Source organism: Melospiza melodia, chromosome 20 (assembly GCF_035770615.1).
Source record: "Melospiza melodia melodia isolate bMelMel2 chromosome 20, bMelMel2.pri, whole genome shotgun sequence".
Lineage (NCBI taxonomy): Eukaryota > Metazoa > Chordata > Aves > Passeriformes > Passerellidae > Melospiza > Melospiza melodia.
This window is the reverse complement of record NC_086213.1, coordinates 12,890,818-12,918,356: the sequence shown is the minus strand read 5'-3', so window position 1 is coordinate 12,918,356 and position 27,539 is coordinate 12,890,818. Positions and strand designations below refer to the sequence as shown.

The 27,539-nt window shown below is 44.8% G+C and overlaps 1 protein-coding gene across 11 annotated transcripts in view; it reads left to right on the top strand.

Moving 5' to 3' along the window:
• The window catches only part of PITPNM2 (phosphatidylinositol transfer protein membrane associated 2), a 123,694-nt gene that overhangs the window by 47,189 nt on the left and 48,966 nt on the right, over window positions 1–27,539 (top strand). For all 11 annotated transcript variants that reach the window (XM_063173129.1, XM_063173128.1, XM_063173127.1 and 8 more), the window contains one exon: window positions 13,356–13,529. In XM_063173129.1, the coding sequence (XP_063029199.1) occupies window positions 13,452–13,529 (78 nt within the window). In that variant the 5' untranslated portion in view covers window positions 13,356–13,451. The remainder of the gene's footprint in view (window positions 1–13,355; window positions 13,530–27,539) is intronic.

Here is a 27,539-nt window from a genome sequence, read left to right as displayed (position 1 = left end):
ATGCAAGGAAAATTTTCCAAAATGTAATTATTGAGCCATCACTTGGTTGGCAAGTCCTTTTCAAAGCTTGCCATTGTCCTTTTGTCCTCTTTAGCATCGCTGGGAAAAAATGCATTAACCTGTGCTTGAGAAGGCAATGATTTGCTTGGTTTTTGATACAGTCAGGCCTATTTATTTTGTCAGCAGGAGATGCTGCTAATGTATTTAGCAGTAAATCATCCTGAAGCCAGGGCTCTGAACAGCTCTTGCTCGTGTTCTTTCTGTGGGGATGTTGTTGCTGAATGTGCAGAAGAGAATGGCCGTTCTTCCTTTCTCTTCTAATTTCAGAGATCAGCAGAGATCAACTGCATTGCATTTTTAGAAGTAGCAATTCTGGTTCGTTTGGAACTTGGAAGTTTTCTCTCCCATTTGCTAATTAGGACTATTATACTCTATTGTCATTATTGTCACTGTATTTCTGAGAACCAAGGGTGAAAAGTGACTGTATAAAATGAAACTCATCAACGAGGCTCCCTGAGCCTATTGTGAGTCACCCTCGCTGTTTCTAGTGACAAAAATAAATCTTCTGCTACAACTGTTGACTCCTGCAAGCCCTGCAGTTACTCATTGCAGGAGCTGGGGCTGGTTTGTGCCTTGGGAAGTGCCGCTGTCACCAACACATGGCCAGGGAGAATTCTCACCCACGGGTGGCTCCTCTCAGCCAGGCTCTTTTCTCTCCACCTCTAGCCTAGGATAAGTTGTTAAGCTTTCACTATCTCTTGGGTAGTTTTGTTCTTTATCGATTTTATTAAAAATGCTGAAGATGATAGTGCTGTCCTGAGGAAGGAGGAGCAGCTGGCTCTTGACAAAAGCTTGTGTTTTAGTGGCAGAACAGAGAGGATGAGGTCCTGGATTTACATAATTATTGATACCTTTTTTTTTTTTTTTTTTAAACTAGAAACACGAATTGCACACCTAAGCAACTGAGATAATCTTCTGGCAGTGGTCTGTGTAATTAAAAAAAAATTGTTAGCAGCTTCTCACTAAAAGTATGGATTGTTAGTGCTGCCATTGCTTATGCTTTGCTTTTCTTCCTTGTAATTGTCGTGACTGGTATTTTTTGCAGCTTGTCTATTTTCTCCCAAGTTGGCTAAAAATGCTGGTCTCACGTGACATGATAAATATTCTCTTGGAAGCTAATGCTGTATATATCCTGAACTTCCTATTCTGCTGATGTCTGGATTCATTCCTGAAAACTGCAGGAGCTGCAGCAAAGGTGTCCATTTTTACTGAACCTGGGCATGGGGCTGTTAATGGTCTTAAGACTGGAATGTTTTTGTTTGCTTTAGCTTTTGGGTGGTATTAGCCTTAGCTGTAACCTCTTTCAGTTTGTTATTTTTTAATAAGGACTTCCTAGAGCTCTGATGCTGCCTCTTGCAGGAGTTGAGTGTGTGCTGTCCCTGCTGGCATTGCTGGGAATGCTGCTCCCAAACTCTGGAACCTCTGAAAGACCAAGGCCCTGTTTGTGTTATTGATTTCTGGACTTTGCTGTCATTCAGGATTTTTGCTTACTGACAGAAGGAAAATAAAATCAAATCTGCAGAAGAGCAGAAATGGAATTTTTAGGCTAATGAAGCTGTATTGTGTCTGACAAATGGGTGGCTAATCTGTTGGAGAAGGGGGAGGGTTGACTTTTAATGAGAAGTTATTACATGTTGAATAGCTGTTAAATTGCTGTATTAATAAAGTGGACAATCCTCTCTAGCTTGTCTCCTTAAAGTATTCTTTTAATTGAGAACCCCCTTTGATCCATTCTTTTAAAAATTAATTAACATTTTGAAAAACACTTCTTTGACTGTGGTGGCCTGGTTCAGATTAAATTGGGGTTATGTCATGACTGCTTCCTTATGTACTTTAGCTGTAATTTATGGACTCAGTGGATAACACTAACTTCATAAGTAAGAGCTTAACACTTCTAAGAACAAGACTAATGGGCTGAGGTTTTTTTTGGTCACAGTTCTTTGAATTGGCAGCAAACAGAAGAATAGAAATGAGATGAGAAAACAGGGTCCAGTGCCTGGAGTGAGAACTTTGGTATTATTTTCAGGCCAGCTCCTGATTGTTTTGACTGTGAGCCAGCATTTGCAGTGAATTTTGGACTAAACTATCCAAACTTTATTGTCCCTCAGTTATTGCATTTCTTGTAGACTGCAGGCAGCTTTTTTTTGCACAGACCAATTGTCCTCCATGCCGTGTTGTGATCAGGCTGGAATGTTGAAGTCCTTTGGCTCCTGTGTTCCACTTCATGGATATCGCATGGATAGCTCTGGGTGGTTTTGGTCTCCCCCCTGGCAGTTCTGGGTTTTTGAGAGGCTGTCCCTCAGGAGCAGCAGGCACGTGTGCTCTGGACGTGGCTGTCTAAGAAAGCCCAGCTCCCGAATCAGGTCACTGTTTACAAAGCAGATTTATGTCAGATATAAATACAGCTGTAATGCCCTTTAGCAGAGGGCATGTGGGGCTGTGCAGTGCTCCTGCAATCCGAGAGCTGACAGAGCTGGCTCAGCCAGGATGCAGAAATTCCCAAGGTGGGAACAAGTGGCCAGGCCATGGCAGGAGCTGGGACAGGGAACTGCAGCACTGGGTCAGAGCCATCCCTGAAACCTGAACCGAGGGTTGGACACTTTCTGCTCCGTGCTCTGCTTCCTCAGCTGCTGCCAGGCTGGAACAAGGTTTCCATCCAATGGTGCATCTCATGAAAAGGAAAATTTTGTGCCTGAACCCTTAGTAAGCTTGCTTTTGTAACACTGTCTAGTAAGGGGACACTTCAAAAAAAACACCCTGAAACAATGTGGATATTTGTTGGGGAACAAAGGAAAAGTTTATTTGAATGGGTCTTGGGTTTTGTTACATTTGTTTTAATTTACATTAAACTGCTTTCTTTTGCCCCACATGTGCAGTGTGACACCTTGTTGCAGGACACCCTGATGGACTTGTGAAGCTGAATTTGTAGTTGGAGGAGGTGGTTGAAATCCCATTTAATTTGAGGAATAAAACCACACGAGTCCTCCAGGAACAGGAGAATTCCACCCTTGGGAAAGTTCTCTGCTTGCTTTGTCAGGCTGAAACCACAATATGTGCTCTATGGCTGTTAAATACTTTGGTACATCCAGAAATCTTCTGTAGAAAAGGGAATTGTTTCATAGAGAGAATTCTGAGTGAAGCCAGAGGTTGGCTTTCTGAAACCAGTGGGAAGGGCTGTGGGAGGTGTTCAGCAAAATGGGTCAGAATTAAAGGCCAGAGGATTTGCTTCAAAGTTTTGTCTTGTGGATTTGACAGCTGAAATGTGAGTTTGGTTTGTGATGCCCAAGATATTAATGCAAAAATTGGGTTCAGAGCACCACTTAATTACATCTGAGAATATTTTCCCCAGCAAGGATTATTTGCAAGGGGTTTTGGGGATACGGTTGTGAGTGAGAGTTTGAGCATCTTTTGATCTTGAGTAGTTTCTTTCCTTGTCATTTGTGGAGACAGGAGGTCTGTAGCCCTTCTGGTGGGTGTTTGGTTGTGGCCATGCTGGTCTGAGTGTCACAGCTCTGCCAGTCTTCATTCAAGTTACTGCATCTACCAAGATTTCAACAAAACAGAAAAGTTCTTGAAGCTCCCATGTGCTTTCCAGCAGAAAAAGGGCTTTTCTGGTGTGCTGAGAACCTCTGGGCTCTTGGGGAAATTTGATATTTTCAAGAATCATTTATTTTCTGCAGAAATTACTGATATCTTGAAAGGCAGTCAGTAAGAAGAAAAAAAATTCTTCACATTTTTTTCTTGCGGAATCGTGCCAATTATGAGGGAAATTGAATTTGCTTGAGCTACTCCACTCCCTCCTCTCTTTATAAAAAATTATTTTGTGGAAAAAGTTGGATCCCATCTTGAATCTGCTTTGTCACTGATTCTCTCCTGAATATTGGACCAGATCATTTTTCTCCCCATGTCTCAATTTCCCTGCAAATGAGGGATAATGATAGTTGCCCCTGAAGCCAGGGCAGAACTTTAATGTATCCCTCAAGCACTGGGAGCTGCTGCAGGGAGCTCAGCTGGGCCCAGCCAGGCACTCCTGCTCTGGGTGGGTGACTCAGAGAATGTTTCCTCTTTTCTTGCCAGTACCTGCATTTGTCTCCTCAGGTGCCACTCCTGTCCTTGGCTTGGGTGAATTCAAATTAATTTTTTTATAAGTCCTGGTTTCAGTTTCCAGTTTCAACTCTATTTTAAATGATCTCAGTGTGTCCTTTGGGTTGTATTTTTTATGGAGTGGGCAGAGTGGGGAAGGAGTATGTTGGGTTTTCCTGGAGGAGGTGAGAGCTGGGGATGTGGGTAACACCTGGCAGTGCCCCTGGGTCTCTGCACCCTGGTTTGGAATCATGTGCAGGGGTCCTGGGTGTTGTGGAGGTGCAGCTGTGGCTCCAGGGCAGGGCAGGAACCTGGAGCTGCCTGTCCAAGTGGCTGACAAAGCTTTGTCCTTCTTTAGACTTCTCAGAGAGGAGTGAGGGACAGAAATGACCCAGCAATTTGTTACCCAGGCTAAAGGAGAAACAGAACTGCTCTGGCACTTTGGCCTCCTCTGTCTCAGCTGGCAAAAGTGCTCAGCTGGAAACACCCTGGAAGCCTCTAAATGGTGTGGGTGGTGTTTAGAGGCTGGGTGTTCCATATTGTGGTTAGCATTAAGGGTGATTTGCAAAGGCAGTAAGATGTGGTGCTTTAAAAATGAACCGTCACTCCATATGTGGGATGTGGAATGGTGGAAGGGAACAAAACACCAGGCCAAAATGTGCTGACTAATGAACTGAAAGTGGGTATTGATTAGCTGTGCACTTTTCATTACCCTGCTGCAGTCCAGGAGCAGGGAGTGATTCTTTTTTCTTTATTAAAAAAAAAAAAAAAGAAAAACTTTCAAAGGCGCTTATAAAATATTTAGTGTAATGATTTCCAAGATCAAAACTCCAAAGAAATTACCCAGCCACAGAAACCTTGTTAATTGTTAATCTGTTGGTGTTATGGATGAAAGACACAACAGAGATATTAAACATTTACTGCTCTTGTGCAAAATGGCCCTGTGCTTTCCTCCTCAATTGCACCATTTTTCATCAGCCTTCACTGCTGTGTCTGTCTTGCTCCCCATGTAAGAATTTTAGGTGTCATTACAAGTTTCTTCTGATGGAGTGGGACTTATTTTCTTTATCCCCATTTTGCCCTTAGGCAAGGCAAGTCTCAGCCTAATGAAAGCAGTGTGAAGTATTACAGTGCTCTAACATTGCCTTTGCAATGGTACAATGTTTTCCTCCATGAAATGGTCTTTTTAAACCAGCTTTGAATGCTCATTTCCTGTTCCACATGATATTTGCATAAATGAGGGAATAAAATGGGTTTCTTTCCATCAGGACTGTAACTACTGAAAAAGTGAAGTAGCTGTTGATGACCCTTTTCAGTTTGAATGGGGAGGTACTGAGGAAGCAATCCATGCTCTGTCCGATGTTGACTCAAATCCCAAAATTGCGTTTTTGGTCTCAAAAGCAGGTTTAGTGGATCTGCAAGTATTTGGAGATAAAAATTCAAATTAACATTGAGAAATAGCCTGAAATGGGCTGTCGGTTGGAAAAGATGAGCATAAAGACCCATGAATAAATAAGCTATAAAATGGGGAATGAGTGCTGTGGTTGCCATTGCAGGGGAGGTGGGATGTGGCTGTAATGGCTTCGGGACTGAGTGCCTTTCAAGTGCCTTGTGCAGCAGGGTAGGAACAAGACTCACAGGAAATACACGAAGCTTTGCATTTCAGCTTCCTTGCTCTCAATTCAATTTCTTACTTTAATGCTTAGTGACTGGTAAGATGAAAGAGTGGGAGTTTTCATGACTTTCTGCTCTTGATGTTTTAATAGAAAAGTGTGATTTCCAGTGCAGCCACTGATGGAGAGAAAGAGAACAGGGGTGGTGTGGACATGGACATTAAGAGCCTGGATGGATTTGTGGCTGGGATTTTACTACTTAATACAAGTGAAGCCTTGACCAGCTGGTGGGAACTGCACCAAGCTCCCTTGTGTTCCCTCTCCTGATTTCTGTCAGGAAGAGGGATTGTAGCGCCTGGAGCTGTGAAGTGTAAATGCAATAACCTCCCAGGGAGGCTACCTGGGAAATTAGATATGCTTATTTTGGTTTTAAACTTGGCCTGCCTCCCATCTCCCTGCCACTGCTGCCCACAGTGTGCAGGATTCTGTGCCAGTGGCCCTTCAGACTAATGGATGTGCCACCAACCAAAGAAAAATCCTGTCCATGCTGTTTGCCTGTGGCATTCCATAGATTTTTCTTTACAGTAGTTTAATGAGCTGCCAGCAATTTTCAGTCTGTTTTGAGCCAGCACGCTGTACTTGCCACACTGTCAGTGCTGCTTTTATTTTTGTTTCCCTGTGTGTGTATATATATGTATGTCTATATATATGTGTCTATATATAAATATATATATATATCACACTTCTATATTTATGTATTTGTGTGTGAAATGTTGGCCTGTTTTCAGTGGATAATGCTGAGTCTTGGACTAAGAGCAACCCCATTAAAAGCAGGGTCTGCCCAGTTCCTTTAGCTCACCAGGCTCAGTAGCCTGGCCACAGGACACTGGGGTTTGTGGCTGCTCTCCTGATGCAGACTGCTTGGAAACGTTTAAACTTTAATGTCAGTGCTCTTTTTAATATTCATCTTTATCCCCAGTATCAGCAAAAGGATTAGAGGCTGGTTTGTCTTTCCCTCTGAACTCATCTGTGGCTCAAGTGTGCTTATTAGCTCTTTTAATGGCTTCGTTATTAGTTCATTATTGCATAACCTCCAGGCACGGCAGGGCTTGAAATGTTAATTTTCCATCCAAAGTTCAGCTGATGGACTTCACCTGATCCCCCTGGAATCCCTGTGTGCATGGGGAAGGCTGGCTGGCCTTGCACCACACCATCCCTTACAGAGCAGAAGGAAGGGAGTCAGTTCTTCCTCTGCCAGGTGCTGAAGGAGTAACAGGACTGGAAAGTACAAAAAACCAGCACAATATCCGAGAATGTTTAATCAGAAAAGGTGGTGGGTGTTGTGCACGCTTTGCTGTGGTGTTACTTTCCCCCCTCCCCTTCTCACGATGCTTCAAGCCAGTATTTGGCTGCCCAGTGAACTATAACAAGATTTAATAGCTCCAGTGTCGCTATATTGCATTTGGACTGCTTCCATCCTTCAGTTGTAATAAACGTCTACTTTACAATGAGCTCTTAAATTCTATAAGTGACGTCAAATTGGATCTAATAATGGCAAAAAGATCAAGTACTGGAAATGCAACTTGTTCACCCTGTCTTAGCAAGCAGTGTTTGTCCTCAGCCCCTCGCTGTGCTGCTGCTGCCTTCGAGGGCTCTGGAGCTCGCCCTGCACCTGGGGAAGGTGATTTGCACAAATGTGTGTGCTTTCCTTGTGCCCTGGCTGTGCTGCAGGCAGTGGGCCCAGGAGGGCTGGAATGGGACAGACCTCTCGATTGGGATCACTCTGGGAGCACCCAATGGGCTGGGAGGGCTGAACAGCACTCAGAGCCTGGCTGGGTCACACTAACACACAGGCACACTCGTGCACACCACTGCAGTTGTTCATCAGCTGCTGATTCACCGTGGGATGGGATCTGAGCTCAGCCATGAAACTGGGATGTGCAAACATCTGCATGAGTGAAGATGTGACAGATGAGATGGAGGATTAGGATGAATGACCCTGCCCAGAGTCACACACTGACACAGTGGCCTTGGAGCCAGAGCGTGTGAACTGTGCACTTTTAAGGAGCTTTAACTTTTGATCAGTTGTTTGTTTTTTTTTTTCCCCAGGCCTGATGAGTTTTTAAATCTGCTTAGCTGTCAGTGAGCAGGTACAACTCACACTATGAAAACTGAAAACTGCTGATTTTCAAAGCCTTCTTCTCTCTCTTCAGTTTAGTGCATGTGTGTGTGAGAGAGAGACAGTTTTGAGAGTAGTGATGAGTGGTTTGTGGCCACAGAGCTACTAAATAGAAATGTTGAGGCCTTTTGACCTTCCAGTGTAGATATGGCTTGAAACAGTCCCAGTGGAGAGATCACTTTGGTGGGGTTGGGTGAGGAGGGGAGAGAAGGGAATGGTAAAATACAAGCACTCGTTATTCATCTCCTTGGAAAAGCCTCATTAATTGTGTTTGCCCCTGACCTTTTCAGAGCAGTGATCAGTCATGAGAGATTCACAGTGACACACTCCAGCCCAGAGTGTGCTGAGCACTCACAGACCAAGAAGTTCCTCTCTGTCCTGTGTCCTTCCCGTGGAGCCGGCTGTGGGATGTGGGCAGGACAAATGCCAGGCTGTGCTGGTCCCTGTGGTGGATCCTGGGCCCTGTGTGCCACAGCTCCTGGAGAGGGCTGGGCAGGCAAGGCTGGCCAGACAGCCACGCTCTGTGGGTACTCGTGGAAAGCTCCTGAGAGGCAGGGACGCTGTGGACGAGCAGGATCAGAGTGACAGGGAATGGTCTTTGCAGCAGTGCCACTCTGGACAGATGAAGCTGAGCAAGACTGCTCTGGGCCAGGAGGGAAACTGCCGCATTAATCAAGGTGTGAGCCCGAGGCTGCCTTTGAAAACTGCTGACTGAGGCCCTGGGATTCTGTTTCCCATTTATGCTGCAGCTTCTGAAGGCATAAATAAATCCCAGCACAGTAAGGATGCAGTGCTTCCAGTCATGGCAGAGCCGTGTCCTCCTCCAGGGAGCTCTGCAGGAGAGGGAAGGTGGCTGGGCTGCTAAGCCTGGTGTTGCTTTCAAAGTCCAAGTGTTTGATCCCCTTGGGATCAGTGCTGACATCTCTTTGATACTGCTTTCTTCAAGAAAGCATCTTCTTGGGGGATAAAAGTGATACAGAGAGCCTAAGGAAGGTCTTTAGGGAGGTAGGTGAGGTCTTCAGGTAATGCCTTCCCTCATCCTTTTGCCTTTACAGGTTTGGCTTGGTTTTCTTACAGTTGTTTCTGTTAATTATCTTAAATTTCTTGGTGATGTGAAAATATTGCAGGGGAAAATGTTCAACAGCTGAGTCAAGAATATCAATCCTTAGCTCACGAGTGTGCTCTTTCATAGAGGAGACTTTTCTCAGCTTCTCCAGAGAGCACAGCCCTGAGCAGGCAGTGGGTGATGAGAACCTGAGACCTGGGGCTGGGACTTGCTTCTGCTACCAGCTGCTGTGTGAGCCTCCATGATGGGTTTTCCTTTTAACTTTACAACGGCATAAAATGAACCTCCTGTGAGAGGCTGGAAAATGCTCATTATAGCTGCTCTCTGTCGTGTCTGTTGCAAAGGGAATGCAGCAGCCATGGCCTGAGGAGGGTCCCTGCTGCTGGGGCGTTGCTCCCTGCAGCCCTGAAAGGCTCTGCTCAGCAGCCTGAGCATGGAAAAAGTGAGCTGGTCAAAATTTGTCATTGAGGTGACAGCTGGGAAGAGTCATAACAGCTCTTCTGTAGCCTGAACCCACAGTGTGAGTGGTTCTGCTACCCTGAACCCATCGAGGAGCTGGGATTCTGCTGTCACACTCAGTTTCCATCTCCTCGGGGCTAGCCTGGGAAGCCTGGCTGGGATTTGGCCTCCAGCATTCCAGTAGCACAGTTTAACCACCCTTCACACGCTGAACTTACTCCTTAATTACGAGCTGTCAGTTGTTATCAGCCCTTTGCTACCTCCCTCCCAGGGAGGCTGCCCAGGCACTCCCAAAGTGAGCCAAGTTCATGGGTTAAATGGAGACATTCTGCTGGGTCTCTTGGTCTGTTCAGCTTCTGCAGACCCAGATAATCCTCCCCTGATTTTAAAGCACGGGCACTTTTTTTAGGGAGTTTGTTGTTGTGAGGGAGACTGTTAAAATGGGAAGTAAAAGCAGCAGGCTGTGCATGAGCCTTTAGACAGCCTGGAGCAATGGCTCAGAGGAGGACCTGACTCATCTCAGCAGGATATTGACTCTGCAGCATAAGTATGATGCTTTGAGAACCTGATTTTAAAATAATTGAGGTATAAAATTATGCGCCTGGCTCTCCCAGTTACTACAGCTCGGGGTATAAATTGAATAAGGGGCTGTACAAATGTGCCACTTGGCTGGAGCAGGAGCAGCAGCCAGTCTGGAAATGTCCTGCGTCACCGTGCTTGCCTCTTGCTGGGAAGCCAGCTGCAGGCTGAGCTTTGCAAACAGCCTCTGCATCTTCCAGTTGTGCAGCCACAGGGGTGTGGCAGGTCCATGGAAAGTGCAGCTTGGTGTAGCCAAAATGCAGTGGTGAAACCCTGGCTGTTTGCTAATCCCAGCACGTGGAGCAGCTCCAACACCTCTGGCTGCTCCCAGCAATGGGCTGGGTGCAGAGAGTGCCATGGACACAGATGGGGTTTGACACCCCTTTTCCAGAGCTGTGGTGGCTCCCCTGCTTCCAGAAGCACTTTTTCCTTTCTCCCATCATCTATGCAGGCAAACTTTTGTGTTTTGTTTAGACAATACAATGAGTGGTCTTTGATTCTCTATGAAATCCCAGGATTTTGGGAGGAGGCCACCATCCTCAGTGAGTTGTCTGAAAGGGCCATTTTGGCACCTCCATCCCACCTGGAATGGTGTTCCCCCAGATCTGAATTTGGTGAAATCCCATGGTTTTATTTCATGGTTTGATACCTGGGCTCCACTGCTCTTGCAGGGGTAAGAACAGGTTCTTTTCAACTCAAAGACAACCCAAGCTGCAAACATACCTCGGTAATTTACTTTTCTTTGCCAGTCTGGTTGAAAACCAGGCAAACAAGCCAGGTTTGTTCTCTTTGTGCCTCCTTGAGTGTCAGGCTGCTGATCCCAGGTGCCTTTCTCTTGGCTGAGGTTGGGATTTGCTCTATGGTGTTGCCCAGTGTGTTTCCAGATTGTTTTCTACCCGACCCTCAGGGGTGGCTGCAGTAGCTGGAGTGGGGCACCTCCAATGGGCACTTCCAATGGACTGCTGCTGCCTGCAGCCCTCTGGGCTGAGCCCAAATGCTGCTTTTTAATCACTGACCACAGGGAAGGAGAAACATGAAGGAGGGTTCATGCTGAACCCTCAGCTCCCATAAAAGCTGAGCAGGAGCCAGTGCTGTGACCAGACAGGCTCCATGTGCCAAGGCTGCTGCTGTGCCTGCTTGGGACCAAAATGTTGGGATTTTTAGTCTGTAATAAAATAAACCCTCTTGTGTCTCAGCCATCTGAATTATTACCTGACTGGAACTTCATTATAAACACATTTTTTCCATGTTGGTACAGGTTTCTTGCCATTTTACTGCTTTTCAGGTTCCATGTTTTGTTTTATTAATCTCTTCCAATCAATAGAACTATCCCATTTTTAGCAAGTAGCAAGGACAGATGTGACTGATGTCCTTATGATGGAGCAGAATCACTTTCAGAGCATTTGGGGAACAAGGGGAGAAGCTTTTGAGTCTAATTTTCAAAGATCTCTAAAGCACAACAAACTGCTCAAGATGTGTAGCTGAGTCTCCCGCTGCCATCAGCTCCAAGAGTTGGGATCCTGGAGTTGCACCATTGCTGATCTGATCCTTGAGGTCCATCCTCTGATGGTAACTGTTGTTCCTTGCCATGACACTAATTAAAAACCACTTAATGAGATTATCTCCACCTGTTCTGGAGGATTAGTTTGATGGAGGAAATCCTGGATGCACACACTTCTCTGCAGAGCTCGGCAGTGTAGGGAAGCAGAGTTTTCCCAGAATTATTCTCTACAGGCTTTGCCATAGCAGAGACTTCTTTATCCTCCCCTCCACGGGCACAGATTGCTCTGACAGCAATAAAATGCAGCAGAGAATTCAATTTGGAAATAAATTGTTTAGATGATGCAGCAGCAGACGGATCACTATTCCAGAAGAGTCGGTCTGGGGTGGATTTGCTTTAGTGCCAGATTGGAAATGTGGCAGTCACAGGGAGCTGAGCTGGGGGCACCATGGCATGGGGCTGGGTGTCCCCTGGGCAGTGTCCCTGCCTGTGCTCAGCTCTGGCAGAGCCATCACAGCAAACCTGGGTTATAAACACTGGATGTTGTCCCTGTCTGTGACCATGGGCACGTGCCTGAGCCTCTCTGAAGCTCATAAAAGGTCGGTGAAGTGTTGTGCAAACACCGACTGGCACTAAGGGCTGCTGATAGCCATGCGGTTTCCTGATTCCCACGTCGTGGTTTAATCCACAAGATAAATTGGTTGGGTTTGTTCTCTTGGTTGTTTCCACCAGTCACAGTGCTTGGGGCTGGTTTGGCTCCAGCAGCTCTCTCTGAAGATGTCCAATAAGCAGGCACAGCAGAAAGGTGGATTTTGGTGACAAGAAGGAGCCCAGTGAATGGTTTATGTGCTGTGAGAGCCATCACCAGATCCTGCCCAGGCTGCCTTGGGCTGATAACAGACTTTGCTTCTTCTTGTGTCCTCTTCTCCTCACAGTCATCCTTTTATTCCCCCCTTCCTTACATAAAGTTATTGTCTTTATCCACAGTCCATAGGGGGTATTAAAGGTATTTGCAAAGTTCCTGCTTTAACTGTGGTATTGTAAATGCTGTATTCCCTGAATCCTTAACTAGTAATTCTGTTACAGTGCCTTGAGGTGGGGTACAATGGAATTTTTCTCTGTTGCAGTTTGATCTTTGACTGTATTCTCATGCAGTGGGAGTGTAAAAATGAGCCTGACATTGACAGAAGTGACAGGAGGATCTTGCCAGCAGACAGTTTTGGAGGTGCAAAAAGAAAGGGTCCTACCAAGACTATAATTCAGAATAAAGCAGGAGGAAAATGTACATTTCTGCTGTCTTTATTCTTAGAATCCAATGGTCTTTCTTCATCAGATTGTTACTGAGGGCTGAGGAAGTTGGATAATTGCCCTTTCTTGCTGCTAAATGAATTTGAGAGGATAAAACCTGATGCTTTTGAGAGGATGCATCTCCAGTGTGTTGCTGACACTGGAGACTGTGGGCAGCAGCAGATCTGCCTATTCATTTGGAGCTTTTGTCACATCTCTTCCGTGGAGATGCTGTTGCATATGAAAGTCTGATTGATACTAAGGCAAAGGTCAGGAGAGTAATGGCTTTGATGGTATCCCCTGAAGCAAATAAAAATTCTTCTGAAAGATTCTGTTCAATTTGAAATCAAAGGTCTGGTAGCACTCCAGGGATTCTTCTCTCTGCTATTATGCTTATAGCTATTACAAAAATTAATGTTTGCCTGTTATTGTTTGTTTTTGGTTTTTTTCCTAAATAGGATGTTGTGCCATAAGAATGGAAAATAACCACTTCTCTCTTTCCTCCCCCCTCCTTTCTGTCTGTTTCAGGGATCCTCGATGCATTTCCTTGCCATTATTTAAGGAGCCTTTACTAAAAGCTTTTGGATTGTGTTTGTGAGCAGCCAAGAGGTTTTGGTATCCAAAATGCTCATAAAGGAATATCGCATTCCTCTCCCGATGAGCGTGGAAGAATATCGCATCGCCCAGCTCTACATGATCCAGGTCAGGACCCTCCTGTGCTCCTGCAGCCTCTGGGGGCTCTCTGGGGGACAATTCCTGCAGCATTGGAAGCTTTAAATTTGGGGTTTGCTGTTTGCTTTTAAAGGAGCAGTGGGGAAAGTAATACAAACATCACTTTCTGACTTGCTTCCTCTTCTGCTTAAATTGGAGAAGCTCTGTCTGACCTGGCTGGGGAAACACAAACCTGTTCCTGTGGAACCACTCAGCCCAAGTGTGTGGGTTCCTACTGCAAGGGATCAAGCTGTGGGGCATGAACTTCCCAGCTGGGTGGTGGTTACTGGTAGTGCCAATTCCAGTTGCAAACCAAATTCTGTTCTTTTCTTGAGAAGCAACAGTCTAATATAAACTTGAGAGGGTAAACCAGAGGCATAATTTGGAATTAAGGGAGGGGAAAAAAAAAAGAGTAATATATCTCATATACTGTGCTCATATACCACAATGAAAGAGATACTAATCAGTTTAGGCATAAAATGTAGATAATTTTTAATAGGCTTCTGAATACTGGTGGGAATTTTTGCAGAATTCCCTGTCTGCAGTAAAGCAGTTAATTAAAATGTTGGGGTTTTGTAACTGAAGTCCTCTGTGCCCATATTCTCCCAGTGTTTGAAATCCAACCAGAAGCAGTTATAAAAGGAAATGAAACTGAAGTGTTATTTCATTGTGCCACACTTTAAATAAAATGTAATTTTCTTCATCCAGCAAAACACACATCTAATACTGAGTTTGCAGGAGAACTTTGCTTTCTGAAGCGGTGCTAGAAAAATCTGCTTTGGCTTAAAACCTAAAATAAGGGGAAAAAACAACCCACCCCAAATCAAAGCAAAAGTACAACTCCCCCACTTCTCTCCTGACCACCCACCTGTGTTCCTTAAGGATTCATGCACTTGGGCTTGACTGTTTAAAGAATACACGTGTATTTTGCAGTAATAATGGTCAAATTCAAATTTCTGACACAAATGTGTCATCTTTGTGTGTTTAACCTAAATCTTGGCTTAAACAGGTAAACATTTTTCTTAGGTGGTTTCATTTTTTCTGTACCTTTTCCTGATGCTGTAGCTGCTTTCAATATTGGTGTAATTATTTTGTTAACAACTTTGTCTCCCTAATTTGTCTCAGCTGCTTTGCCTGAAGAGCTGGTGGATGGCAGCAGAGTATTATCTGTGCAGAACTTGTCAGAGAGCAGCAGAGCGTAGGGGAGAGTGATCTGATTAGGAAGGAGGAGCCCACCTGATTAAACGGAGGATGACTCCTTAATTGGGGACTGTCTGTGGGGCCTCCTGGGAATTCTGGAGGACTTGGTCAGGGAGGTGGATTTGCTTTTTGACCTCAGAAGTTAAATTGCTGATTTTAACTTAATGCAGAGCACTGGGTTCTGCTTTGTTGCTTGACAGGGATTTTGGCCACATCTTAACATCAAAAGGACATGAGGAACCATAAGGGTTTCATGCAAGGGGAAGTACACCAGCTTGAGAAACTGCATCTCCAAATTGCCATCCAGCCCTGCTTTAATTTTCTACTGCATTGCCAGGCAGCAGAGTAAGGTTTCCTTGTAGCTCAGGTGTCAAGTCAGGTTTCAGATGTCCCTCCACTCTCCTGGAGCAGGGGGCTGAGCTGGAAACACTTCATGGAGCCCAGGGGCTGGGGGAGCTGCAGGAGTGCATGGCAAGCAGGGGACTTTGCTCTGTTACTTGTGTAAGTAACAGAAGAGGAAAAGTTAGCTGTGCTTTTCCTTGAGAATACCAGTTTCAGCTCAAGTTTGAAATAAACAAAAAGCAGTAACAAAACAAATACCACTTAGGGTAGAGTTCATAGTTTGGTAGCAATTTGCTTCAATCATTCCTGCAATTGGTGGAAAGATTCCTGCTGGCTTCAGTGTGAGCTTTTCCTAGACCAGCATATCAAATCTTCAGTTTGATTTAAAAGTGGAAGTTTTGTCATTGAGACAGGCAGCGGAGAGCATGACTCTGTCCTTTTAGAGAATGAGAAAGTGCTTCATGTCTGCCCTTTTATTTTTCGTCTGGAACGCCTGAAGAGGCCACAGGACAAGTAAGTTCTGTGTGTTGAGCCCCCTTATGGGAACAAGCTGAGATACCTGTGCAAAGCAGCAGTGTAGAGGCATTTCTGAGAAATCTGTGGCTGAAATGTGGAACAGAATGTTTTGAAGTAGTTCCTGGGAAGAGGAGCGATTCTTAAAGGCAAAAGGTTGATTTCTGTGACATTTGTCATGCACAGAATGGTGGCATTATTGCTTGCAGCACCAGGCAGCCTGGTCCTGTGAGGAGCAGTTCTCCAGCAGTGCAAAAGGAGATGCCACAATTGCTCCTCAAGGGTTTAGGGAGCCTCAAGCATGCACCTGAAGTTGATCACTCAGTTACCTTCAAGCTCATGAGTGAAAATTCCCGTTAAATTCCAAACCAGCTGATACAAAGCTGCCTATTTTTTAAAAAATCTTTTTGCCTGGGTGTACATTTTCCTAGATTTCAGCATTGTCCAAATGGAAGTTTTCCAAAAGGCCCTTCTCCCCTGAGCCCTGTGGTGGAAGTGATGCCCCAAAGCCATGTAGGCAGGGATGTTCAGACTGAAGCTGCAGTACTGTCACCACTTTTCAAAGCCATTTCCATGTAGATTTTTGCTCTGCAGGGGAAGGATCAATCATCTGTTTTCATGAAAGAACAATCCCTTCTTATTCATACAAGTCTCCACAAAACTTTCCACCAGATTTGATGTAAGCAGCATCGTGCCCAAATAGCAAAGGATCCTTCCATTAAATGGGAACAGGCTGTACTCATATTTGCTGTGTTTACTGGATGGGAGAATTAAAATTGTGCAGTATATAATCCACATCTCTCTTGCTTCTCTGCGCCACTGGGCAGGCGAGACGTGCAATAAATCATTGTGTGCATGCCTGTGTTGCTCTGTAATTCCTCTTATAACTACAAGTTCTCCAGGCTGGTGTATAAAGCTGTGAAAACTGAGATGAGTGGCCTGCTGCTTTGCTTTTTAGTGTTTGGTTTTTTGTTTTTTTGTTTTTTTTTTTTTAATTTGAGGTGAGAGAGCAAAAAGTCTCCTAAGTTGCTTTCTGCTGGCTTCTGAAATACTATCTACAGTCAGTGGTTTCAGTACTTTAAGTAGCACTTAAATTCTTCCCTAAATAAGTTAATTTTACATTACAGCAAGGACTTAATGTACCCTCGACTTGCTTGAAGCCTAGCAGATCTGAATTGTTTTTCTCTATTAAATTTCAGACTTTCAATATCCTTCCAAGGGAAACCTCTCACGCAGCATTGTCAGCCTCTCCAGGCTGGGAACCCTTGCTTCATCCAGAGCAATTTGGTTTACCTTTTCCATAGGCACAAGACCTTTTTGCATCATTGCTGAGGTTTTGTCTCTTTTTAGGTCCAAATTAAAGCATACTCATTTTTGTATCTGAGCTAAGAACCAGCAATCTTCCTTCCTGGTTTTATTCTGGTGCATGAAACAGGCAAAATATTTCAAAACAATGAAATCACTCTTTATACCTCTATTAATGTAACTTTTCCCTGAAATTTGTGTGCACATTTAAAAGGCAGTCCTGCTTTCAAGGGTGAGGGTTTCTCAATGAACTCAGCCTGGAGCTGAGTTGTCCATGGGACTGGGAGAGGTTTGATCTGGGGAGCTGCAGGCTGATGTCCTCAAGTAAGCAGAGAGGAACTGGAGATGAGCACTGGAACAAGTTCTGTGGTACACAAACCATTTATGGGGGGAACAACTGTAACCATCTATAGGGATTTGTTTCTTCCTGCAGAAATTTTGAGCCAAGGACTCTGTCCTGGATGTCTTCTCAGTTCTGCACATCACATCTGAGGTGTGTGTGCTATTTCAGTCTCTGTGAGGTGAACCCTGTTGGGCACAGAGGGATCTGTGTTACACAGATCTTATTAAAGGGTCTCTTAGTTCTTCCCCTCCTGAATCCTGCATATTTTGGTCTCAGCAGCAATCCTTTCCTGGAACACTGGCATCTTTTCCTTCTGTGTTCAGGGAATCTTTCTGTCTGCACACCTCCTCCTCCTCACCCCAGCAACGATGCACACATTAACGTAGTCTCTGTTTCATAAAAGCTTGAAATCCGAGTCCTGGATGCATTTGTTGGGATGTTATTAGCCAAAGGTCAGTCCTTTTATCATCTTAATAATGTTCATTACTGTGCTTCCATATGCCACGAGATTCCGAGAGACCGCTGCCCTTCTGACCCTTGCATAAGACAAGAGAATTCCTCTTGTTATTAAAACTTATTTTTATATCAGCGTGCGCAGCTTTCTTGTCTCTTGTAAATAACTCTGGTCCTCATTTTGTCCACAGATTTCTCTGGGTATTTGTGACCTTCCTCCAAAGATAGTGTGCTTTAAAAATATTCTTCTGCTGGACTTTGTGATTACCTTTTGAGGAGAAGACTTATTTTAAGATGCAGCGTCATCCTTTGGGGTTAATAGCGTTAATACTTTGTCATTCATCACTCTGAGGGTCCATGGCTGGGAAAGGCCTCTGGCCCTGTTTGAGGCACTACATGGGAGATAACCCATCTGCTCAGCACTGCCTGCTGAACTCAGGCACAGTCCTGGGAATTGAGGGCTTCTCTCATGTTTTAACATGAGCCTCTCCTCTACCGTCCTCAGGGCTTTGCATTTATTGCCTTCCCTGAAAAATCAAAGCCTGTTCCAAGCATCTGCAGTGTGCTGTACTCTCCTGTCCCGACTGCTGATGGAGTATCCTGAGTCACTTTGCTCCTTTCTGGAGAATCATGGTTTGTCCATCATCTCAGTTTCCAGACACCTGCACTGTCCTATTTTCCCCTTCATTTCCATGTAGCTCTCAGGAAGCACCTTTGAGAGCAGACTGAGAGCTCTGCTTGGTGCTGGTGGCAATTCTTGAGGCCCTGTTGTGATACCCAGGTGCAAAAGTTGTGTCCCTTAAGCCCTCAGCTCTGCTTGGCAGTTGCCAGCAGGCTCAGCAGATGGTGAAGGATTGATTGAGTGGGCGAAAGCAAACTAACCCTTCATCTCTGGACACTGAAAACTGGAGGGCTGATTATTTTTGTTCTGCATGCAGATGCCTTGGCCATCTGCACAGACAGACATTTGTGCTTCAGTTTTAAAGCAGGTGATGCTGCTGACAGCTCCAGAGACCCTGGAAGGCTCACAAGTCTAAAAGCAAAGCCTGGTTTGAAGCTTTGCCCCTGATTTCTGTGCTGCACTGTTAAAACCTGTGGCTTCTGTGTGCTTTCTTCTTCCTCTGGTTTTCATAACCTTTTCTTTGTGACCATGAGGATTTGCAGCCTTCTGGAGGAGGAGAGTAAGGCACTTGCTTTGGTTTTGATGACAAGGGTGGTACCACACTTGGGGTCTCATTTGCACAGGTTATCATTTTGGGAAAACATACAGAAGGAGCAAACACATTTTCTACATCTACTTTTTTCTTGTTTTGTAGTCATTATCCTTGAATTCTTACATTGTCTGGGATTCCATATCATGTTCCAAAAAAGATTGATTTTAGGGTAGTGAACTTGATGTTGCCTTGACAGTTCGTGTGCTCTCTTTCTCTTAACAAAGGTGAATGAAGCTGAACAAAATTTTAAACTTCAGATTTGCACTGATTTTAATACAGGACACAGCACTGCCAGTCCTACTAAAATTGTTGGCTGTCAAAAACCCTTTTTCCTTCTGTATTTTTTTTATTCTTATGAAAGAAGGACAAAAATATTGACTGGGATTAGGTTCTCCCTTTTTCAAATACCTGAAGGCAAGCAATGAATTAAGTATAAGGAAGACTATGGGGATTTCTTTAAGCCAGTCCTGTGGTATTTTAGCACACAGCCCATTGTTAGTGAACAATTGCATTGGGTTCCTAAATTATAAGGGATGTAGTCAGAGGATTAGACTTGATCCAGAGAAGCCCAAGTTGAAATTTTGTCTCTGACTCACAGTATAGTAATGGGCAACTTGCTTTGCCTCCCTTTAAACCAGGGACAGTAATTCTCACAGACAGTGTGAGAATTAGCTAATGCAGTGAAAAATCAGTTTAAAGACATGGAAGGAAATACTTGGAGTAGATAAAATACTGAGCTGGAAGTGTAGTAGACATTTTGAAAGATGAGGCATGTGGGGTAAACAAGTTTGAGGTATCTCCATAATAAAGTGATCCCTAATTCATGTGCCTGTGGCACATCCAGCCCTGACTCTAAAGGACTGTGACAGGGCATCTTTGTAAGGCACAGTGATTAATGAGTGGCCATGAGAAAGGTTCTCTTAATGCTGTGAATTTTTTATGACCCTACACGATTGATTGTCCCCAAAATATCCTGTTTTTGTACAAGCAGCTTCATTAATATCTAGCCCTGATTCTAAATAATGCAGTGCCTACAACACTTGTACAAAGTGAGGCTGTGTGTGTTTCTGCTCGAGCCTGGTGCTGACAGCCCAGCCTGCCTGCAGCTTTTAGGGCTTTTTTACAAAAAATGTGAGTTCTATTACAAGCAAAGCAGCCAGGAGTGCTGGTGCAGATGCAGTGCAGGTAATGTGAGAGGTCCCTTCCTCAGGGCCTCCTGTATACCCAGCTTTCCTTGTGCAGCTCTGCATGTGCCTGTCTCTGACACAAAGACCCTTCTTGGTCTCCTCCTGTGCTGGATGTCCCCTTGGAGGCAGCATTGAGGGTGGTTACAGGCCTGTCTGCTTGTCCAAATTCTTGTTTGGTAAACTTGAGGGAAGATTCCCCCCATAAAATCCGTGCCACAGGCAGGAGTGGTCAGGTGGCATCTCCCTGCAGAGCTGGGAAGGACCCAAAAGGGAAGAACCCTCTTGGAAGTTGCAGCTGATCAGTGCTGGATTGGGAAAACAGAGGGTAACTACTTAATAGTTACTATCAGAGGGTAACTACTTTATGGTTCCTATCAGAATTATGTGCAGCTGGTGAGGTATCAGTGTTTGGGGACAGGGCAGTGTCTGGCTGGAATGAAGCACTGCATATTACCCAGCCCATTGATCAAACCTGCAAAGGGGTGTTTAAAACAGCTGCTCTGTTGCCTTTATTAATGAAGCCATTGATGAGGAACAGATTCTTTCCCCTCTCCCCAGGGTTTCAGGTCATTCCCCTGCATTGGGAGCAGTGAGGCTCAAAGTGCTATTGTAAAGCCTCGTGTTCTGATCGTTATCTTGTTGGCTCAAACTAACCTTCCTTCCAGAAATAAGTATTGACATGGCCCTTCATGGGGTTTTGTTTTGTTTTTTTTTAACAGCACTAATTGGATTACAGTAATTGTCACGCGTGAAGGATGCGTGGCAGAGCACAAAGGGCACAGGGGAGGCTCGGTGTGGGCACCATGGTTACTGGTGACATCACTGCTTTGCTGCTCCCAGCCAGGATTCGGTGCAGCTGGAGCTGGAGTGAGGATGGCCCCAACTGGGGGATTGCTGATGCAGCCCCTCCCGTTGCCATGGAAACAGAGGATGCAGTTTAGAGTTGCCTGCATGCATAACGTGGTGCTCATGGTGTAAACAAAAGCAGGGTCCTGTGGTGCCCACAGCTTCTGGAAGGGCAGGAATGGTGTGATGGGCAGAGTGGGCAATCCTGTTGTGGTTTGACTTGTTTTCCCATTGACTTTACTGTGCATGATGAGGCAAAGTGAGCCTTACTTTGAGGGACAAGAGCAAAGCTCACAAGTCCCTTGCTGTCCTGAGCAGTTCTGTGGTTGAGGGTTTGCCAGTCCAACTTGATGTAATTGTTTCTGATTGGACCTTACAAAGTGCAGGCTCAAAAGTTCTGTTAAAACCATCCCTGGGATAACAGGGTCCCCATTGCTAAAGGTAAGCCCCTACCTACCTTTAAGATTGTCTTTCTAATATAACCATTAAGATTGTTCTCAACTCCTGCAAAACAGTAGAGGAGCTTCCCTGTTTGAGGACTGTTTTGCTGTATTTTGATTAAGGTTCCTTCCTCCAGCAAAGAGCACTGTCACAAAATGGTTAGGGTGCTGAAATGGGGATTCAGAGATGTGGGTACTGGATGTAGCCCTGCCAGCAGCTGTGTCTTCAGGTTCCTTTCTCTTTCTTCAAAATGGTGCTCTCTTGTTGGTTCCATGATCTTTAATGTGAGGGCACTCAGCTGTTCTGACTGGGGAACAAAAGCCTCTGCCAGCTGAAGTTGTGTGTGCTGTTGTACTTCAGCACTCTCCTGCTTAAGTAACACTAGGGGTGATTTTTATTTTTAATTTAGTTCCTTTAACTTTCTGTTTGCTTTTAGAACATTGTGCACTGATAAAATTATGTTGGTTTTGATGTGACAAGAAATTCTGAATTTTGGCTTCTCTAAGAGTGGAATAGCTCCATCTTTTTTGCTCTGTTCTTTCATTTTGAACAAAGCTCTTTGCTCAGGTATTCCTCTGGTTATGGTGATATGATTTTAATTGAGTGTTTCAGGTCTTTGACACACACATACAGAAAAGAAAAGAACAAGTTGTAAAGTATGAAACTCTGGTACTTTTAAGATAAGCTGGCATTTTGTTTTCATAGGTAGGTGTTGGTTACCTGCAGTAAATAGTGACCATGAATGGGGCCTGGGCTATCAGATATCTGCATCAGCAGGCAGAAGGTTGCTGGTGGTGAAAGCAGATTGCTGGTAATGAATTAGCTGTCAGCTGAAATGCTGGTGAAGGAGTGGTTAACAGAAGCCAGAGCTGAGTCATTGCGCAGCACAGGCGCTGAGGCACAGCGGGTACACCCTGAGCAGGCACTCCCTGCCTGGCCGTGGTACCAGTGCAGCATCCTGGGCTGGGAAAACCCTTCAGAATAAACCCAGCATTCCCTCCAGGACCTTTTGGTGTTTCCCAGTGTGTCCATCATTGGCTTTCTGGTTTTTGGTGCTGTTTAATTCTGGCAGCTATGGCTGGAATGTGCTGTTGTATTTTGTTTGTGGTGTTTGACTGCTGATACTGCCACAATAGCCCAAATTACATGGCTGAGACTAACAGGCTGCTTTTCTCATAACCTCTCCCAGCTTTTCTGTTAAAGTTTGCAACTTGCAAGGTCCCAGCCACAGTGTCACTGGTACCTCCTCAGTACCTGGTGCCTGCAGGTTGGGGTGAGGATGGCTGCTGCTGAACCATAGTAAGGAAGCCTCTTGATGGTGGGAGGACACCACTTTGGAAAATCAATTGTAGGAGTGAAATATCCCTCAGCCTAAATAATGTTCAGCTGGAGATAGTTGGGAATATTTTTCCCTTAGCATATGGAAGAGATTTGGAGCAAAGAGTTTATTCCTCTCCCCCAGCCTAAGTTTTGTTTATACCTTGGGTGCCTTTACACTTCCTTTCTAAAACTGAACAAAACAGGTCTGGTTGGTGAAAGCAGGTCTTAAGAGCTCTCCAGTGATGGCAGGAGTCATCTTGCTGAGCAGCTTCAGGCATTTTTGTGGTCTGATGGATTGTGTGAGGCACTTCATGCTTTCTCTGGTTCCCAAAGGAAGGGTCTGTTTCTGGGGACTTAATTGGTGTTTGTGGTAGCCTTAGCATCCAAAACAATAAAAAAAATAGTAATTGGTCATAGAGAATGTTTTCTCAGCCTCCCTTGCCACAACAATATGAGCAAGTATGTTAGCAGGGTCCTCTGGGGATATTTGCTGTCATGTTCTTGTTCTGTGGTTACAGAGATGTCTTTGCAGCCCTTGTTAACCGAAACCATCAGGCAGCTGGAAACTTCTCATATCCCTATCTAGGTCTTAGTGGGCTAAAAAAATCCTGAGAGTTCAGTGTTATTTTAATGCATTCTCCCAGAAGAGTTTTGTCCAGAGTATCAAAATACCCCCTTTTCCAAATGGGAGCTGGAGGAAAAAAACACCCCCCAAAAAAATCTTGTGGTTATTGTTTCCAGACAATGATTTGTGTCTTCCTTACCCATGGATGATAGGTCTGTCAAGCATGGTGCTGTCAGTCTTCATAATTGGAGTAATCTCAAACAGAACTCTCGTGGGTCCTGTGACGCTGTGTGACTGCCCTGCTGAGGGGATGTAAGAACATCAGGAAGCTGAAGCATCCCAGCCTTTTGTGAGCACTGTCTCACTTATTTAGATTGAGAGGTTGTACTGCAAACCATAATCAGTGGTAAACAAGGTGAGAGTGTAGCTATAATCTGTTTTGGAAAGCTAGAACATGCCTGGATCACCCATTATCACCATGCAGCCTACCCTGTCCTGACTGTTCTCTGCAGGAGCGTTGCAGTGCTCAGAGCAGTTACAACAAAAACAGGCAACTTCAGGAGGAGCTGAACCAGCTGAGCTGTTGGCAGTGCTGCTGCTGGCTTTGCAGAGATTCTCTGCTTGTAGACCTGAGCCTGTGAGCAGCCTGGGCTGGATTCCAGGGCAGGAGCACAAGGAGGATTCTGGATTAGATTAATATTTTTCCTGGTGTTCTGAGTTGGTTGATGGGGCTGTTTTTCTTCTAATTCCCCAAAAGCAAAACATTACAAGGCAACCTTAATTTACGCAGCCTGACTTGTGTATTTCTCCAGCTGATCCAATAAACCACATCCTTAACTGATCCAGCAGTATGCACTCCTGTTCTGGGAATGCTGTTCCTTCAGCTCTGCTGAGACTCCTTGGGCTGTGAAGGTTTCTGTGGCCATCAACCATCTTTCCTTTATGGAGCTGTGTCCCACTAGAAAAACAAACACATTGCATTGAGTCACCTGGTTCTGTTCACCTGGGCCAGGTCATTTGCTGGACTAAGGCTTTGCAAGGTGTGTTCTGGTTGGGAGACACATTTCTGACTGGGAAGGGAGATGGAAGATCTGAGAACTGATGAACCTGCCTGTGGAAGGCTCTGTTTACAGCTGTTTGTCTGCTGTTGAGAGCAGATGATAAATGGGGTTAGGCTGGCCCAGTGGTTAAGTGATATTCATGGGAATTATTCATCTGTGATTGTTGTGCTGAGGTCATGTGCTGTGTCCCATGCTATGCTGCTGTGCCAAGAGATTTATTTTAATAGAAGCCTTTAAGTAACTGGCATTCTTGCTAATCATGGTGCATCTGCTTCTCTGGGTTCCCTGTTATGAGTAATTTAATGCTATTACTTTAGCTAGAAGGGATCTGTGTCACCATCTGTCCTGAAAAGCTATTGATGGGGCTGTGGGGAACATGGAGTGTCATCAGCAGGAGAGAGGGACTTGGAAAGGGATGCCTGGATTTCCTCTTGTAATACACTATAAGATGGTTTACTGTGCTTGTGGGTTAGATAACCTGCACAGAGAGGCTGTCAGCTACTCTTTGATTTTGTTGGGACCATTCCTGTGGCAGTAGTGAGTAGCAATGACCCAGATAATCTCCTAATAAAGTCTCTGCTTCTCTCTGAGGCTGAAAAACCTCTGAGACTGACCCTCAAGTGCCTGCACATCAGCACCTCCAGCAGATATTCCTTGGAGAGGTCCTGCCACACACTTCTCAAGCCAAATGTTTTCTTAATTGAGGGTTATTTTTAATTGTTGTTTACAGACCATTTCCTTGTGAGAAGCCCTCTCCAGGCTGTGGCTCAGGCACAGTGGGCATGAAGAGGCTGCAGAGCAAATTGCTCTTCACTCCCACAAGTGCTTCACTTTCACAGCACCACTTGTGCCCAGAGTACCATCCTGGTCTCTCAAGTGCATGTGGCTAAAGTCTTTATATTTATTATATGAGAAACATAATATCTCTTTGTCTTTCTGACTGGTCAGTAACTGTTCACCATCTCAGACTCTTGGCCCTTCCTTCCTTCACTGCAGCTCGTTGTCTTCTCAACAAGCCAGCTGCTAAGTGTGAGAGCCTGGAGGGCTGGGAAGCAGCTTTGTGTGGGTTTATCCTGGGGAGTTTCTCTTTGATCATACTATCCTTCCCAGCAGTGTGGTGTGTTATGAGTATAAATTTGGCCTGACTCGAAAGTCCTGGCTCTAAAGATAGTTTGGGATATAATCTTGGGATTTTTTTTTTCCTGTCAGCAGAGCTACAGCTCTTATTTCACATTCATCTGAGAAAATGGTCTCGCTGTCCTCGTCATACCTTACGTAGATAAGTGACAAGTAGGAGGGATGTGAAGGGCCAGAATTTGCTGAGGGTTTGTAACTGGGTGACAAAGGCTGTGGGCTGGAGTTGGTCCTCTGGAAAGGCTGGAGGAGGAAGCACACCCTGCTCCCAGAATAGGGTTTGCAGTCTGCTGCAGCTGCACAGAAGTGAATAAAATAACCACAATTCAGAAGTGGGATGTGAACTGACTTTCACAGAGATTCTCAGTGAACTTGGTTTTTCCTTCCTTCCTTCTCTCTCACTGAGTTGTGACAATGACACTGTGGCACCCTTGCCTCTCCCACCATCAGAGTTCCAGGCTGTGTGGAGAAGCTGCTGGTGGAATTATTCATGTGCAGCAAAAATTGATCATTGCTCTGGGTTCTTCAGGGTTCCAGCTGTAGGGGGAGAATCAGCAGCTCATCTCCATGCAGAGAAGTTTTTGTTAAAACCAGCTGAACAGGGAAAAGTGAAATGGGAAATTAGTGAGTAAAACCCCACAGTGGATTTTGGTCCCAAATGAGGGCTTGCAGAATTTTCTGGAATTGCTGTAACTGTGCAGTTTAGAATGGAGTTTTGAATAACCTGGCATGAAGAAAACTCATCTTCCCTCTGCTTATGATTTCCATGTGCTTCTGCCATATAATAAAACTCTAAATCTCTATAATTTCTATCAACTGTTCAGAGCAGATCCTGTGCAGTTATTCTGTCTGACACTTCCACTGTGCTGGCTGGGTTGCTGCCTTTTCTGAGACCTTTGAATTAACCAGATTTTGGGGTCATCAAGATTATTTAATGTTATTGTCATAAATATTTGTACAGGACTTGGTCAGTGCTTATATAAGAACTGAAAGACAGTAGTTTGTTAGAAGAGGATGTGTGCTTTAATGAACTGCCAGCTGAGTGTTGGAAATAAACTGTAAAAAAATACTTTTCTGCTTTTCTGGTTTTTTCTCTATTGCAGTTTGTGGGGCAGGAAAAAAGTGATTATTTAGATTGTCAGTTATTTAGGTTTGTCAGTTACGGCTGTTTAAATTTAAAATCACTTGAGAGGTCTTTATAAACAGGGCTATTTACTTCTAAGCAGCTCTGTTGGCTTAACATCCTGTCCTCAAAAGATAAGAAGTTGATCTCTTGCATCTTATTCATAATTTTCTGTTAAACCATGTTATCCTTTGAATTGTTTGTATGCCAAAAATGAGGAGTTGTTATTGTGTTGCATTTCACAGTTGATTCTTGGTATAAAATTCCTTTTTTGCCCCCTTATCTTCCAAAGTACTGTGCTCTCAAAATGCTCTCAAATACAAACAATAATCTCAAAATGCTAACAGAATGAATCTCTTGTTTGGAAATGATGAAGGTTACACATCATCCAGTCTGCTGAAATGTATGAGAAATTAATAAATATTTGGTTTGTCTCTAGCTCATCTTAGAAGCACTGGAATTAGTATTTTTTATTGAGGGAGTTTTTGCCAGGTTTTCTCTGAAGGACAACCCTACAAATAAGCCAAAATGCGGAGGCTGCCAGGGGGTGCAGTGATCGTTCTGGCAAACTTGAGTTGTTTCTTCCAAATATCTTAATTAGCAGAGCAAAGTCTCCAAGCTGTTCTTGGAGAGCTTCTGCTGGGCCAGATCACACGCAGCAAACCCCCAAACCCTGTGGGGGTAGGTCACAGAATGGTCTTTATCACTGTGATCATGGAATCACTGAGGTTGGAAAGGACCTCTGGGATCACCAGGTCCAGCCAGTGACCAATTCCCAGCTTCTCAACTCAACCAGAGCACTGGGTGCCACGTGCAGCCATTTCTTGAGCACCTCCAGGGGTGGTGGCTCCAGTGCCTGACCCCTCTTCCAGTGAGGAAGCTCTTCCTGGTGTCCAGCCTGAGGTTCTGCTGTGTCAGGAGCGTGTGTGACATCACCACGGGGCTGTGCAGGAT